The following is a 17,719-nucleotide window of genomic DNA, read 5'->3' as shown; positions in this document are numbered from 1 at the left end:
TGTCAGTGATGGACTGTGTGGGTGAGTGTCAGTGATGGAGTGTTGGGTGAATGTCAGTGACGGACTGTGTGGGTCAGTGTCAGTGATGGACAGTGTGGGTGAGCGTCAGTGATGGATTGTGTGGGTGAGTGTCAGTGATGGAGAGTGTGGGTGAGTGTCAGTGATGGACTGTGTGGGTGAGTGTCAGTGATGGACTGTGTGGGTGAATGTCAGTGCTGGACTGTGTGGGTGTGTGTCAGTGATTGACAGTGTGGGTGAGCGTCAGTGATGGACTGTGTGGGTGAGTGTCAGTGATGGACTGTTGGGTGAATGTCAGTGACGGACTGTGTGGGTGAATGTCAGCGATGGACTGTGTGGGTGAGTGTCAGTGACGGACAGTGTGGGTGAGCGTCAGTGATGGACTGTGTGGGTGAATGTCAGTGATGGACTGTTTGGGTGAATGTCAGTGACAGACTGTGTGGGTCAATGTCAGCGATGGACTGTGTGGGTGAGTGTCAGTGACGGACTGTGTGGGTGAGCGTCAGTGATGGACTGTGTGGGTGAATGTCAGTGACGGACTGTGTGGGTGAGCATCAGTGATGGACTGTGTGGGTGAGTGTCAGTGATGGACTGTGTGGGTGAATGTCAGTGATGGACTGTGTGGGTGAGTGTCAGTGACGGACTGTGTGGGTGAATGTCAGTGATGGACTGTGTGCGTCAGCGTCAGTGATGGACTATGTGGGTGAGTGTCAGTGACGGACTATGTGGGTGAGCGTTAGTGACGGACTGTGTGGGTGAAAATCAGTGATGGACAGTGTGGGTGCCGTCAGTAATGGACTGTGTGGGTGAGTGTCAGTGATGGACTGTGTGGGTGTGTGTCAGTGATTGACAGTGTGGGTTAGTGTCAGTGATGGACTGTGTGTGTGAGCGTCAGTGATGGACTGTGTGGGTGAATGTCAGTGATGGACTATGTGGGTGAGTGTCAGTGATGGACTGTGTGGATGAATGTCAGTGCTGGACTGTGTGGGTGTGTGTCAGTGATTGACAGTGTGGGTGAGTGTCAGTAATGGACTGTGTGGGTGAGTGTCAGTGATGGACTGTGTGGGTGTGTGTCAGTGATTGACAGTGTGGGTTAGTGTCAGTGATGGACTGTGTGGGTGAGCGTCAGTGATGGACTGTGTGGGTGAATGTCAGTGATGGACTATGTGGGTGAGTGTCAGTGATGGACTGTGTGGATGAATGTCAGTGCTGGACTGTGTGGGTGTGTGTCAGTGATTGACAGTGTGGGTGTGTGTCAGTGATGTACAGTGTGGGTGAGTGTCAGTGACGGTCAGTGTGGGTGAGCGTCAGTGATGGACTGTGTGGGTGAGTGTCAGTGGTGGACTGTGGGTGAGTGTCAGTAACAGACTGTGTGGGTTAATGTCAGTGATGGACTGTGTGGGTGTGTGTCAGTGATTGACAGTGTGGGTGAGTGTCAGTGATGGACTGTGTGGGTGTATGTCAGTGGTGGACTGTGTGTGTGAGTGTCAGTGATGGACTGTGTGGGTGAGCGTCAGTGACGGACTGTGTGTGTGAGTGTCAGTGATGGACTGTGGGTGAGTGTCAGTAACAGACTGTGTGGGTGAATGTCAGTGATGGACTGTGTGGGTGTGTGTCAGTGATTGACAGTGTGGGTGAGTGTCAGTGACGGACAGTGTGGGTGAGCGTCAGTGATGGACTGTGTGGGTGAGTGTCAGTGATGGACAGTGTGGGTGAGTGTCAGTGATGGACTGTGTGTGTGACTGTCAGTGATGGACTGTGTGGGTGAGTGTCAGTGAAGGACTGTGTGGGTGAGTGTCAGTGATGGACAGTGTGGGTGAATGTCAGTGATGGACTGTGTGGGTGAGTGTCAGTGAAGGACTGTGTGGGTGAGTGTCAGTGATGGACAGTGTGGGTGAATGTCAGTGATGGACTGTGTGGGTGTATGTCAGTGATGGACTGTGTGTGTGAGTGTCAGTGATGGAGTGTTGGGTGAGTGTCAGTGACGGACTGTGTGGGTCAGTGTCAGTGATGGACAGTGTGGGTGAGCGTCAGTGATGGACTGTGTGGGTGAATGTCAGTGACGGACTGTGTGGGTGAGTGTCAGTGCTGGACTTTGTGGGTGTGTGTCAGTGATTGACAGTGTGGGTGAGCGTCAGTGATGGACTGTGTGGGTGAGTGTCAGTGACGGTCAGTGTGGGTGAGCGTCAGTGACGGACTGTGTGGGTGAGCGTCTGTGACGGACTGTGTGGGTGAGTGTCAGTGACGGACTGTGGGTGAGTGTCAGTAACAGACTGTGTGGGTGAGTGTCACTGTTGGACTGTGTGGGTGAGTGTCAGTGACGGACTGTGGGTGACTGTCAGTGATGGAGAGTGTGGGTGAGTGTCATTGATGGAGAGTGTGGGTGAGTGTCAGTGATGGACTGTGTGGGTGAATGTCAGTGACGGACAGTGTGGGTGAGCGTCACTGACGGACTGTGTGGGTGAGTGTCAGTGATGGACTGTGTGGGTGAGCGTCAGTGACGGAGTGTGTGGGTGAGCGTCAGTGATGGACTGTGTGGGTGAATGTCAGTGACGGACAGTGTGGGTGAGCGTCAGTGATGGACTGTGTGGGTGAATGTCAACGATGGACTGTGTGGGTGAGCGTCAGTGATTGACAGTGTGGGTTAGTGTCAGTGATGGACTGTGTGGGTGAGCGTCAGTGATGGACTGTGTGGGTGAATGTCAGTGATGGACTATGTGGATGAATGTCAGTGCTGGACTGTGTGGGTGTGTGTCAGTGATTGACAGTGTGGGTGTGTATCAGTGATGGACTGTGTGGGTGAGTGTCAGTGATGGACAGTGTGGGTGAGCGTCAGTGATGGACTGTGTGTGTGAGTGTCAGTGACGGTCAGTGTGGGTGAGCGTCAGTGATGGACTGTGTGGGTGAGCGTCAGTGACGGACTGTGTGGGTGAGTGTCAGTGATGGACTGTGGGTGAGTGTCAGTAACAGACTGTGTGGGTGAATGTCAGTGATGGACTGTGTGGGTGTGTGTCAGTGATTGACAGTGTGGGTGAGTGTCAGTGATGGACTGTGTGGGTGAGCGTCACTGACGGACTGTGTGGGTGAGTGTCAGTGATGGACTGTGTGGGTGAGCGTCAGTGACGGACTGTGTGGGTGAGTGTCAGTGATGGACTGTGGGTGAGTGTCAGTAACAGACTGTGTGGGTGAATGTCAGTGATGGACTGTGTGGGTGTGTGTCAGTGATTGACAGTGTGGGTGAGTGTCAGTGACGGACAGTGTGGGTGAGCGTCAGTGATGGGCAGTGTGGGTGAGCGTCAGTGATGGACAGTGTGGGTGAGTGTCAGTGATGGACAGTGTGGGTGAGTGTCAGTGATGGACTGTGTGGGTGAGTGTCAGTGAAGGACTGTGTGGGTGAGTGTCAGTGAAGGACTGTGTGGGTGAGTGTCAGTGATGGACAGTGTGGGTGAATGTCAGTGATGGACTGTGTGGGTGTATGTCAGTGATGGACTGTGTGTGTGAGTGTCAGTGATGGAGTGTTGGGTGAGTGTCAGTGACGGACTGTGTGGGTCAGTGTCAGTGATGGACAGTGTGGGTGAGCGTCAGTGATGGACTGTGTGGGTGAATGTCAGTGACGGACTGTGTGGGTGAGTGTCAGTGCTGGACTTTGTGGGTGTGTGTCAGTGATTGACAGTGTGGGTGAGCGTCAGTGATGGACTGTGTGGGTGAGTGTCAGTGACGGTCAGTGTGGGTGAGCGTCAGTGACGGACTGTGTGGGTGAGCGTCTGTGACGGACTGTGTGGGTGAGTGTCAGTGACGGACTGTGGGTGAGTGTCAGTAACAGACTGTGTGGGTGAGTGTCACTGTTGGACTGTGTGGGTGCGTGTCAGTGACGGACTGTGGGTGACTGTCAGTGATGGAGAGTGTGGGTGAGTGTCATTGATGGAGAGTGTGGGTGAGTGTCAGTGATGGACTGTGTGGGTGAATGTCAGTGACGGACTGTGTGGGTGAGCGTCACTGACGGACTGTGTGGGTGAGCGTCACTGATGGACTGTGTGGGTGTGTGTCAACGATGGACTGTGTGGGTGAGCGTCAGTGATGGACTGTGTGGGTGAGCGTCAGTGACGGACTGTGTGGGTGAGCGTCAGTGACGGACTGTGTGGGTGAGTGTCAGTGACGGACTGTGTGGGTGAGTGTCAGTGACGGACTGTGGGTGAGTGTCAGTGATGGACAGTGTGGGTGAGCGTCAGTGACGGACTGTGTGGGTGAAACTCAGTGATGGACAGTGTGGGTGCCGTCAGTAACGGACTGTGTGGGTGAGTGTCAGTGATGGGCAGTGTAAGTGAGTGTCAGTGATGGACTGTGTGGGTGAGCGTCAGTGACGGACTGTGTGGGTGAGTGTCAGTGATGGGCAGTGTAAGTGAGTGTCAGTGACGGACTGTGTGGGGGAGTGTCAGTGACGGACTGTGTGGGGGAGTGTCAGTGATGGACTGTGTGGGTGAATGTCAGTGCTGGACTGTGTGGGTGAGTGTCAGTGACGGACTGTGTGGGTGAGTGTCAGTGATGGACTGTGTGTGTGAGTGTCAGTGATGGACTGTGTGTGTGAGTGTCAGTGATGGAGTGCGTGGGTGAATGTCAGTTATCGACTGTGTGGGTGAGCGTCAGTGATGTATTGTGTGTGTGAGCGTCAGTGATGTATTGTGTGTGTGAGTGTCAGTGATGGACTGTGTGTGTGAGTGTCAATGATGGACTCTGTGGGTGAGCGTCAGTGATGGACTGTGTGGGTGAATGTCAGTGACGGACTGTGTGGGTGAGTGTCAGTGCTGGACTTTGTGGGTGTGTGTCAGTGATTGACAGTGTGGGTGAGCGTCAGTGATGGACTGTGTGGGTGAGTGTCAGTGACGGTCAGTGTGGGTGAGCGTCAGTGATGGACTGTGTGGGTGAGCGTCTGTGACGGACTGTGTGGGTGAGTGTCAGTGACGGACTGTGGGTGAGTGTCAGTAACAGACTGTGTGGGTGAGTGTCACTGTTGGACTGTGTGGGTGAGTGTCAGTGATGGACTGTGGGTGACTGTCAGTGATGGAGAGTGTGGGTGAGTGTCATTGATGGACTGTGTGGGTGAGTGTCAGTGATTGACAGTGTGGGTGAGCGTCAGTGATGGACTGTGTGGGTGAGCGTCAGTGATGGACTGTGTGGGTGAATGTCAGTGACGGACAGTGTGGGTGAGCGTCACTGACGGACTGTGTGGGTGAGTGTCAGTGATGGACTGTGGGTGAATGTCAGTGAAAGACTGTGTGTGTGAGTGTCAGTAATGGACTGTGTGTGTGAGTGTCAGTGATGGACTGTGTGTGTGAGTGTCAGTGATGGACTGTGTGGGTGTGTGTCAGTGATGGACTGTGTGGGTGAGTGTCAGTGATGGACTGTGTGGGTGAATGTCAACGATGGACTGTGTGGGTGAATGTCAGTGACGGACTGTGTGGGTCAATGTCAGTGATGGACTGTGTGGGTGAGGGTCACTGATGGACTGTGTGGGTGAGGGTCAGTGACAGACTGTGGGTGAGGGTCAGTAACAGACTGTGTGGGTGAGTGTCACTGTTGGACTGTGTGTGTGAGTGTCAATGATGGACTGTGTGGGTGAGTGTCAGTGATGGACAGTGTGGGTGAGCGTCAGTGATGGACTGTGTGGGTGAGTGTCAGTGATGGACTGTGTGTGTGAGCGTCAGTGATGGACTGTGTGGGTGAGTGTCAGTGCTGGACTTTGTGGGTGTGTGTCAGTGATTGACAGTGTGGGTGAGCGTCAGTGATGGACTGTGTGGGTGAATGTCAGTGACGGACTGTGTGGGTGAGTGTCAGTGCTGGACTTTGTGGGTGTGTGTCAGTGATTGACAGTGTGGGTGAGCGTCAGTGATGGACTGTGTGGGTGAGTGTCAGTGACGGTCAGTGTGGGTGAGCGTCAGTGATGGACTGTGTGGGTGAGTGTCAGTGATGGACTGTGTGTGTGAGCGTCAGTGATGGACTGTGTGGGTGAATGTCAGTGACGGACTGTGTGGGTGAGTGTCAGTGCTGGACTTTGTGGGTGTGTGTCAGTGATTGACAGTGTGGGTGAGCGTCAGTGATGGACTGTGTGGGTGAGTGTCAGTGACGGTCAGTGTGGGTGAGCGTCAGTGATGGACTGTGTGGGTGAGTGTCAATGATGGACTGTGTGGGTGAATGTCAGTGACGGACTGTGTGGGTGAATGTCAGTGACGGACTGTGTGGGTGAGTGTCAGTGCTGGACTTTGTGGGTGTGTGTCAGTGATGGACTGTGTGGGTGAATGTCAACGATGGACTGTGTGGGTCAATGTCAGTGATGGACTGTGTGGGTGAGTGTCAGTGACGGACTGTGTGGGTGAATGTCAACGATGGACTGTGTGGGTGAGTGTCAGTGATGGACTGTGTGGGTGAGCGTCAGTGATGGACTGTGTGGGTGAGTGTCAGTGATGGACTGTGTGGGTGAATGTCAACGATGGACTGTGTGGGTGAGTGTCAGTGATGGACTGTGTGGGTGAGCGTCAGTGATGGACTGTGTGGGTGAGTGTCAGTGATGGACTGTGTGGGTGAGCGTCAGTGATGGACTGTGTGGGTGAGCGTCAGTGATGGACTGTGTGGGTGAGTGTCAGTGACGGACTGTGGGTGAGTGTCAGTGATGGAGTGTTGGGTGAATGTAAGTGATGGGCAGTGTAAGTGAGTGTCAGTGACGGACTGTGTGGGTGAGTGTCAGTGACGGACTGTGTGGGTGAATGTGAGTGATGGACTGCGTGGGTGAGCGTCAGTGATGGACTGTGTGGGTGAGTGTCAGTGATGGACTGTGTGGGTGAGCTTCAGTGATTGACTGTGTGGGTGAGTGTCAGTGATGGACAGTGTGGGTGAGCGTCAGTGACGGACTGTGTGGGTGAAACTCAGTGATGGACAGTGTGGGTGCCGTCAGTAACGGACTGTGTGGGTGTGTGTCAGTGATGGACTGTGTGGGTGAGTGTCAGTGATGGACTGTGTGGGTGAGGGTCACTGATGGACTGTGTGGGTGAGGGTCAGTGACAGACTGTGGGTGAGGGTCAGTAACAGACTGTGTGGGTGAGTGTCACTGTTGGACTGTGTGTGTGAGCGTCAATGATGGACTGTGTGGGTGAGTGTCAGTGATGGACTGTGTGGGTGAGAGTCAGTGATGGACAGTGTGGGTGAGTGTCAGTGATGGACTGTGTGGGTGAATGTCAGTGATGGACTGTGTGGGGGAGTGTCAGTGACGGACTGTGTGGGTGAGTGTCAGCGACGGACTGTGTGGGGGAGTGTCAGTGATGGACTGTGTGGGTGTGTGTCAGTGATGGACTGTGTGGGTGAGTGTCAGTGATGGACTGTGTGGGTGAGGGTCACTGATGGACTGTGTGGGTGAGGGTCAGTGACAGACTGTGGGTGAGTGTCAGTAACAGACTGTGTGGGTGAGTGTCACTGTTGGACTGTGTGTGTGAGTGTCAGTGATGGACTGTGTGTGTGAGCGTCAATGATGGACTGTGTGGGTGAGTGTCAGTGATGGACTGTGTGGGTGAGTGTCAGTGATGGACTGTGTGGGTGAGAGTCAGTGATGGACAGTGTGGGTGAGTGTCAGTGATGGACTGTGTGGGTGAGTGTCAGTGATGGACTGTGTGGGTGAATGTCAGTGATGGACTGTGTGGGGGAGTGTCAGTGACGGACTGTGTGGGTGAGTGTCAGCGATGGACTGTGTGGGGGAGTGTCAGTGATGGACTGTGTGGGTGAATGTCAGTGCTGGACTGTGTGGGTGAGTGTCAGTGATGGACTGTGTGGGTGAGTGTCAGTGATGGAGTGCGTGGGTGAATGTCAGTTATCGACTGTGTGGGTGAGCGTCAGTGATGTATTGTGTGTGTGAGTGTCAGTGATGGACTGTGTGGGTGAGCGTCAGTGATGGACTGTGTGGGTGAATGTCAGTGACGGACTGTGTGGGTGAGTGTCAGTGACGGACTGTGGGTGACTGTCAGTGATGGAGAGTGTGGGTGAGTGTCATTGATGGAGAGTGTGGGTGAGTGTCAGTGATGGAGAGTGTGGGTGAATGTCAGTGATGGACTGTGTTGGTGAGCGTCACTGACGGAGTGTGTGGGTCAATGTCAGTGATGGACTGTGTGGGTGAGTGTCAGTGATGGACTGTGTGGGTGAGCGTCAGTGACGGACTGTGTGGGTGAGCGTCAGTGACGGACTGTGTGGGTGAGTGTCAGTGACGGACTGTGTGGGTGAGCGTCAGTGATGGACTGTGTGGGTCAATGTCAGTGATGGACTGTGTGGGTGAGTGTCAGTGATGGACTGTGTGGGTGAGCGTCAGTGATGGACTGTGTGGGTGAGCGTCAGTGACGGACTGTGTGGGTGAGCGTCAGTGATGGACTGTGTGGGTGAGTGTCAGTGACGGACTGTGTGGGTGAATGTCAGTGACGGACTGTGTGGGTGAATGTGAGTGACGGACTGTGTGGGTGAGCGTCAGTGGTGGACTGTGTGGGTGAGTGTCAATGGTGGACTGTGTGGGTGAGTGTCAGTGATGGACTGTGTGGGTGAGTGTCAGTGATGGACTGTGTGGGTGAGAGTCAGTGATGGACAGTGTGGGTGAGTGTCAGTGATGGACTGTGTGGGTGAGTGTCAGTGACGGACTGTGTGGGTGAGTGTCAGTGATGGACTGTGTGTGTGAGTGTCAGTGATGGACTGTGTGTGTGAGTGTCAGTGATGGAGTGCGTAGGTGAATGTCAGTTATCGACTGTGTGGGTGAGCGTCAGTGATGTATTGTGTGTGTGAGTGTCAGTGATGGACTGTGTGTGTGAGTGTCAATGATGGACTGTGTGGGTGAGCGTCAGTGATGGACTGTGTGGGTGAGTGTCAGTGATGGACTGTGTGGGTGAGTGTCAGTGCTGGACTTTGTGGGTGTGTGTCAGTGATTGACAGTGTGGGTGAGCGTCAGTGATGGACTGTGTGGGTGAGTGTCACTGACGGACTGTGGGTGAGTGTCAGTAACAGACTGTGTGGGTGAGTGTCACTGTTGGACTGTGTGGGTGAGTGTCAGTGACGGACTGTGGGTGACTGTCAGTGATGGAGAGTGTGGGTGAGTGTCATTGATGGAGAGTGTGGGTGAGCGTCAGTGATGGACTGTGTGGGTGAGTGTCAGTGATGGACTGTGTGGGTGTGTGTCAGTGACGGACTGTGTGAGTGAGTGTCAGTGACGGACTGTATGAGTGAGTGTCAGTGATGGACAGTGTGGGGGATTGTTAGGGATGTTCTCCATGGTGCAGCATTAGCGACGGACAGGTGGAGGTGCATCAGCAACTGACTCGACAGGGAACTGTCTGTGAGTGACTCAATGGGGGAAGTGTCAGTGACGGATGCCATGAATCAGTTTTGCCATTGCCTCCTGAACGCAATGGATTAATATCTGAGGCGGCCATAATAGAATGGTCTCTCCGAAATGATTCTGTGTGTCAGGATCAGATGTAGACTTGATGGGTCAGTGTCAACAATGAACTGTGTGAGCATATACCTTTCAGTTCTGGGCTTTATGGGGCATTGTGTCTCACTGTCAGTTTGTGTGAGTGAGTGATTCTTCGGGTCAGTGTCGCTCCATGACTATTTTGTACGTTACTGACATTGATAGACTCGAAACGTTAGTGGTAACCATCAACTGTGTGGCTGAGTGTCTCTCATTAACAGACCCTTTGGATCAGTGTCAGTGATGGATTCTATGGGCCAGCATCTCTCAGTGATTAACTCTCTGCTTTCATGGCAGTGATAGGTTCTATGGTTAACTGGTGCTGATGGACTCCATCAGTCAGCGACTCAGTGACATATATGATGTTAGTGTCCATGTTGGACTGTATGGGTCAGTAACCAGTGAAAGCTCATATGGGTCAGTGTCTTTCAGTGATGGACTGTGGGTGAGAATTGCTGATGGACTCTATGGTCAGTGTCTCTCAGCAGCAGATACTATGGGCCCCTATCAGTGATGATCCTTATGGGTCATTTTCTCTCAGTAACAATCTCGATTGTCTACAACTGTGATGGGCCCTACACTTGAATGTCAGTGATGGACTATGTTGGTCAGTGTGTCTTTGCAATGAATTCAATGGGCCAGATTCAGTGATGGTCTGTATTGGGTGAGTGTCTCTCTTTGGAGAATTCGATGGGTGAGTGTCTCTTATTGTTAAGCTGGATGCATCGGTGTCAGTCGTTGTCTCCCAAGGTCAGTAACTGTGGTGGACTCTCCATGTAAGTGTCTCTCAGTGACCAAACCCTAATGACAGTGTAAATGATGGACTCTGTGGTCAGTGTCAGTGGTGGACTCTCTGGTTCTGTTTCTCTAAGTCATTGAGTATAGTGAACTGGGAATCGTTATGGTTTGGAGGTGCGGGTGTTGGACTGGGGTGGACACAGTTAAAGATCACACAACACTAGGTTATAATCCAACAGGTGTAATTGGAGGCACTAGCTTTCTAAGTACTGTGTCAGGATTGGTTAGCGCGATTGTCTGGTTGGCTGGTTTACAAGGCAGAGTGACACCAACAGCATGGGTTCCAATCCCACAGTGGTTGAGGTCACCAAGAATGACTCTCCTTCTCAACCTCCCATTTCAATAGCCATCTCACCGTGCTGAGAGAGCAGCTCTACGATTACACCAACTTTACCTTCTACCCGTGAGTCGATAGGAGATTTAGCTGCACACATTTGGGCACCCACATATACGCCCCATCCATGGCATTTATACCTGTCCATGCATAGGGGTGCCCATGTAATCATACATCCATGTTCACAAAGCTGGGCACACATGCCCACATTCAGTCATTCACACATGCACATTCACCGAAACCTGCACGTACTCTCACACACGCAAATGGGTCAATGCCAGCAGATTGGAGCAACAAATAAAACTATTAAAATATCCACCCGTAGCTTTACTGAATGCAGAAAGTAAGACAAAAGGAGTGAAACTGCTTATTTTCTGACCTGTCATGGTCTGCACTCCGAAATCGGGGCAGAATATGCCGAAAGCTGCTGGTTCGATCCAGTTTGGGCTGACTCTTAGTTCGCTTTATAGAACCTTTCAGTCTGCGACTCAGAAATCCCTGCTGATAAAAGAAAGGAAGAGAATATTCAGAAGCAGGCAGAATGACGCTGAATCCACAGCACTGACATGCCTCAAACGTTCCCTGCTGCGTTAGTACGCCACATGTTCCCACCTCCCACTCCCAATTATCTCTTCCCACCTTCAGCTGGGAAGGGTGCTGAAGATTCACAAGGTTGGTTCCAGGGATACGGAGTTTCAGTTGTGTTCTTAGGTTTGAGAAGTTCAGAACGATTTTTCCGGGAGAAGAGGTTGTTGAGAAGAGATTTGATGGAGTGGTTCAAAATCACGTGCAAAATAGACCTGGAGAAATTGTTACCAGGGGCTAAAGGATTCAGAACATAAGGTCCGATTTAAAGTTGATTAGCAATGGGAGCAGAGGAGACATGAAGAGAAACTGTTCCGCTCAGCGACTCGGTAAGGTCTGGAACACACTGCCTAAGAGTGTGGTGGAGGCAGGGTCAATCGAGGCATTTGAAGAGAAGCTGCATTATTATCTGAAAAGAAAGAAACTGCAAGGCTGTGGGAGTAGGGAGCTGGGGGATGAGGTGAATCTGCTCATTTGGCGAGGTGATCCAAACACAAAGTGCCATTCCATGCTGTAACAACTCTGGGACGCTCTGAATTGCACCTCCCTCACGAGGGGCTCATTTTCCCCTCATAAATTAGCCTGGAGTTAGCACCAGATGTCTTTCTGGTCAAGGAATTTAAACCTGCATTTGGAAGGGCTTTATCGAGTTTAGCGACAGGTTGCATCTCAAGTTGCCTGTTGGCACTTACTCAGGAAGCTGGGAAGTATTTTGGTGGCCGACCTCACCAAATGGTGGTCAGCTGACCAGGAGTGTACCAGTGCCGAGCATTTCATTCTTTGATTCCAATGCTCACTTGTAAGTGGAATTGGCCAATTGCAGTGCATCTGATGTATATTTGTGAGGCACTGTGGGAGAGGTTCATGTATATTTGCCAGAAATTTTTCTGTGTACTTCTCCTAAAAGCAGAGTTGATATTTTCTATGCCACCTTATAGGAGGAATTGATTATTTCGTGATGGATGTCTTGTTTGGAGTCTTCCTTTGTCTTCAGGAGGATTCCTTGCCCCACTGGGGCTGTTTTCCCTGGAGCGTCGGAGGCTGAGGGGTGACCTTACAAAATTATGAGGGGCAGGGATAAGATAAATAGAGGAAGGCTTTTCCCTGGGGCTGGGGAGTCCAGAACTAGAGGGCATAGGTTTAGGGTGAGAGGGGAAAGATATAAAAGAGTTGTGGAGACTAGCACAATTGCAACATTTAAGAGGCATCTGGATGGGTATACGAATAGGAAGGGTTTGGAGGGATATGGGCCAGGTGCTGGCAGGTGGGACTAGATTGGGTTGGGATATCTGGTCGGCATGGACGGGATGGACCGAAGGGTCCGTTTCCATGCTGTACATCTCTATGACTCTATGGGGTAGAAGTCATTCCTCCTTATCCAGACCACCCTTCACAACCTTTAGTATCGCATCCAATCTCCTGTGCACTTTTTCCCTCAGGTCCTGAGCCACACTGAAACTTGCCACTAAATGTCAGTAAGTGGTGGGCCAGAGGACCTGGGTGTTTCGAGGCCAGATGTACTGTCCCATGGCCATTGCTTGAATGCACAAGTTGTTTCCGCACAACTTCACAGAATTCAGCAAACAGAGCTAAAATTGCATTCCAAAACCAACCCTTTCTAACAGGTGCATCTCAATTACACGTTTCATGCCACTTTTCACCGTTTTACCAAACTAAACCCCACGGAAGCTAAGTGACAGAGATAGGCCATTCAGCCCAACCTGTCTTTGCTGGTGTTTATATACTCCATTGTGATTGCCTCTTCCTATCCTCCTTTCCATATCACTCTGTTTTCTTCTCTCTCAAGCCAGAATCGTATCAGGTGACAGCAGCTATAAATGAGCACACGAGTACTCAAGAACTGAATCTGGGGCCTCTCTACTCACTACGGTGTGGCAGTAGGCAGGCTGGGGTTCACTTAGCAAGCCCAGAAAAGTCTATGCCTAACCAACTGGCATCCAATGCAGTGACAGGCCTAATGGCAGTGATCTTGCGCCACTCCCCGAGTGTCCTGGCACAAGCAATAGCAGTAAGCGATGGACCACTTGCTTTATGGCCAACACAATATTTTTTTTTTCTCTTTTTTTGACACAAAGTGTACAAATCTTTATTTAATTTCCACCACCAGGAAAAATAGGAAAACACCCGAGTGGCCAGTGACAAGCAGTGCCCTTCACATCAAAGGGCAATGCTGTGTGATCAAACAGTGAAGGGGAGGGCAGGGACTAAATCAAAATAGAGTTGGAGGGGGAAATGATGCTCTCCACTCCCTGCGGTGCCCACCTCTCCCTGAACAACTCCAGGGTGTTGGTGGACACCGCGTGCTCCTTCTCCAAGGACACCCGGGCTCTAACGTAACCGCGGAAGAGGGGCAGGCAGTCAGCCCTAACGACCCCCTCCACGGCCCGCTGCCTGGACCTGTTTATGGCCAGTTTGGCCAGGCCCAGGAGCAGACCCACGAGGAGTTCTTCAGACCTGCCCTCCCTCCTCCGTACCGGGTGCCCGAAGATCAGGAGCGTGGGACTGAAGTGCAACCAAAAGCAGAGGAGAAGGTTTTTCAGAAAATCAAAAAGGGAGTGCAAATGCCCACACCCAACATACACATGGTCCACGGACTCCACAGCACCACAGAACAAGCAGTTGTGCTGGGAGTCCGTGAACCACCGCAATCTGCGGTTGCAGGGGACTGCTGCGTGCAGCACCCTCCACCCCAGATCCCCGAGAGAAAGGGGGAGGACTCATGCGTAGAGGGCTCTCCACTGGGGATCCCCACCGCCCGGTGGCAAATGGGCACGCCAGGGCGTGTCCGGGCGGTGGATGAGGGAGAAGATGTGGACGGTGTGCAGCAGCAGTCTATACAGGGCATGCCTTTTAACGTCCTTGAACGGAACAAAATTAAAATTTCGGAGGCACAGGCTCCCGTGGGAAGTACGGGACCTTGGGGCCAATGTGAAATTCCGTCCGGGCAGGGGTGAGCGCGGACGGGATCCCACCGCACACCTGAGCGTCCTCCAACTGGTGCACTACGTCGGGTCCGAGCACCGCCGTTTTAAGGCGTCGGATGGCGGTGGCCACGTACCGGACGTCTACCGCTGCCCTGCTCGCTATGTCTTGCAGCAACGTCCAGCCCAGGCCCCCGGCACCCAGCACGTCCCCGACCCTGGTCACCCTCACCACCACGGCCCTGGCCAACATAATATTCATCTGATATGCCTATCGTGATGGGCCAATGTGACCACGCTCATTTATAGTCTCATTGTTTCGGCTAATCTCTTCTACCCAAAAAAAGACAGGCATTGAATTCATTCCCAGGAGCAGCTTAACAAACACGAGAAAATAACCACATTATGTTTTCTATACTTTCCTATAAATCTTTTTACTTTGAACTCTATCTTTCTTTTTCTTAACAGTCCAAAACCTGAGCTCATGGAGCTAAATTGAGTGTAAAAGGGCAACTGACTGTGTGGAGTTTGCACGTTCTCCCCGTGTCTGCGTGGGTTTCCTCCGGGTGCTCCGGTTTCCTCCCACAGTCCAAAGATGTGCAGGTCAGGTGAACTGGCCATGCTAAATTGCCTGTAGTGTTAGGTGTAGGTGAATGGGTCTGGGTAGGTCACTCTTTGGAGGGTCGGTCTGTTTCCACACAGTAAGTAATCTAAATCTTCTTCCCATCTATCTCCAGCCCTTTGACAGGCAGCCTGCTCTCCCTCAGACCTTTGCTTTGTCTCTGCGAGAATTTCCTAACATGTGGGAAATTGTGTCTCACAAACTTGAATTTTTTTTTTGAAGAGGAAACTAAGAAGGTGGATGAAGGTAAAGCAGTAGACATTGACTACATGGACTTTAGCAAGGCCTTTGACAAGGTTCTGCATGGTAGACTGGTGCGTAAGGTTAGATCATATGGGATCTGGGGAGAGTTTGCCACTGGATACAAAATTGGCTTGACAGCAGGAGACAGAGGGTGGTGGTAGAGAGTTGTTGTTCAGACAGGAGACCTGTGACCATTGGTGTGCTGCAAGGATCAATGCTGGGTCCACTGCAGATTGCCGTTTACATAAACAATTTTAGAATATAGGAGGCATGGTTAGGAGGTTTGTGGATGACACAAAATTTGATGGTATTGTGGACAGTGAAAAAGGTTATCTCAGAGTACAGCAGGATCTTGATCAACTGGGCCAGTGGGCCTAGGAATGGCAGATGTAGTTTAATTCAGACAAATGCGAGGAGTTATGTTTTGGTAAGACAGATCTGGACAGGACTGACACAGTTAATGGTCTGGCTCTGGGAATTGTTATTGAACAGAGAAATCTAGGGCAACACAGGTAGACAGGGGAGTGAAGAAAGAGTTTAGCACACTTGCCTTCATTATCATAGCATTGAGTATAGGAGTTGGGATGTTATTTCATGGCTATACAAGGAATAGTCAAGGCCATATTTGGAGTACTGCGTACAATTCTCATTGTCCTGCTAGATAGGCGGCAAAAATGATTTACAAAGATGGAAGGGTTGAGTTAAAGGATGGGCTAGGACGCTTTTGCCTGGTTTGTAGGAGGTTGAGGGGTGACCTTACAGAGGTTTATAAAATCATGAGTGGCATAGATAAGGTCTTTCCTACAGGGTAGGGGAGTTCAAAAATTGGGGCACAAGTTTAAGGTGAGAGGGGAAAGATTTAAAAGAGACCTGAGGGATACCACTTGAGGGTGGTGCGGATTTTTAAAGAACAGTATCCTGTATAATTGCCTTATATAATTATCAAAGGGCAAGAGACGCAACCTGCTTAGTGATTTTCCTGTCCTTCTTTCAATGTATGCATTTGCTACTTACTGCATGGCCTGCTGGACACTGTGGAGACCAAATACAGATTGGACGACCCACTTGGCTGAACACCTCCATTCAGTCTGCAAGCGTGTGACCCCAGCCTTCTGGCTTTTTACCTGAATTCTAATTTTCCCTCCCACTCTTGCTCTGACCTCTCTGCCCCCTGGCCTCCTACACAGACCCAGTGAAGCTCAACAGTACCTCGCAGAACACCATCTCATCTTTCCATTAGACACTCTGCTGCTTTACATCTTCAAAGCTGACGTCAACAACCAGCTATCGCTCCCATTTTCTGGGGCTGTTGTAACTATTAACATCAATGTGAAGGCAGATTATCTGCTTATCTCATTGTTTTGTAGAGGACTTTTTAAAAAAAAAAATTCGTTCACAGAATGTGGACATCACTGAATGGCCATGACTTATTGCCTGTCCCTCAGTACATCAGTGGTGGTGGTGTGTTAGTCTGCTTTCTTTAATTGGTGCAGTAGATGTGTGTCAGTTACACCCTCAGTACTGTTAAGGATGGTATACTGAGAGAGAGCCGCACTGTTGGTGGTGTAGGCTAATATTTTTCCCAAATCTTCTCGTCAGAGCAGTGGCATTATGGTAACATCACTGAACTACTAGCGAAATGATTAGTAAAATTTATGTTCAATTTATAAAATCTGGAATTAGTTTCAGGAATGGAAACCATGAAATCATCGTTGATTGTTGTAAAATCCTATCTGGTTCATTCACGTCCTTTGGTGAAAGAAATCGGCTGTTCTTAACTGTTCCAAACCCTCAGCACCCTCTGAAATAGCACAGGCAAGCCATTGTTATCTGGCTCTAGGTAAAAACCATGACTGCAGATGCTGGAAACCAGATTCTGGATCAGTGGTGCTGGAAGAGCACAGCAGTTCAGGCAGCATCCAACGAGCAGCGAAATTGACGTTTCGGGCAAAAGCCCCCTGTTATCTGGCTCTCACAACCCATGAACGCTTTTAAAACATTATCCCAAAAACAGATTATCTGGTTGTTATTGTTGTGATATTTGGAGGAGCCTGCTGAGTGCAAATTGGCTGTTGTATTATCCACATAACAACACTAACTACACTTAAAAAACTAATTCAGTAGGTGGGACAGTGGCTCAGTGGTTAGCACTGCTGCCTCACAGCGCCAGAGACCCGGGTTCAATTCCCACCTCAGGCGACTGTCTGTGTGGAGTTTGTACATTCTTCCCGTGTCTGTGTGGGTTTCCTCCCACAATCACAAAGATGTGCAGGTTAGGTGAATTGGCCATGCTAAATTTCCCATAGTGTTAGGGGAATGGGTCTGGGTCGGTTACTCTTCAGTATGGACTTGTTGGGCTGAAGGGCCTGTTTCCACGCTGTAAGTAATCAAATCTCCATTCACTGTGAAGGGATTTGAGATGGTTGGGTGGTCATGGATTGTGCTATATAAATGCGAGTCTTTATTTTCTCTTTAGTCATTTCTTGCCCCGAAAAAAGTCTCGGTTGGTTCTCATGAAATGGGGTGATCCAACAAAGAATGCTCAGAACTATCAAATGTTTTTGACAGATGAAATGGAGACACTATTCCTACTGACAGGAGGGCCAGTAACCAGAGGTCACAGACTTAAAACCGTTTTCAGAAGAAAAAGAGAGGGGACGTGGAGAACGTTTCTCTTCATGGCGAGT

The 17,719-nt window shown here is 50.8% G+C and overlaps 1 protein-coding gene across 1 annotated transcript in view; it reads right to left on the bottom strand.

Annotated features, from left to right (window-relative positions):
* LOC132832846 (ras/Rap GTPase-activating protein SynGAP-like) overlaps positions 1–17,719 on the bottom strand; it is a 617,922-nt gene that overhangs the window by 318,599 nt on the left and 281,604 nt on the right. The window contains exon 4 of the mRNA XM_060851032.1: positions 11,020–11,141. Coding sequence (XP_060707015.1) covers positions 11,020–11,141 — 122 coding nt within the window. The remainder of the gene's footprint in view (positions 1–11,019; positions 11,142–17,719) is intronic.

This window comes from Hemiscyllium ocellatum, chromosome 35, assembly GCF_020745735.1.
Source record: "Hemiscyllium ocellatum isolate sHemOce1 chromosome 35, sHemOce1.pat.X.cur, whole genome shotgun sequence".
Lineage (NCBI taxonomy): Eukaryota > Metazoa > Chordata > Chondrichthyes > Orectolobiformes > Hemiscylliidae > Hemiscyllium > Hemiscyllium ocellatum.
Note: the sequence above shows the minus strand (reverse complement) of the source record. Positions and strands in the feature narration are given on the sequence as shown.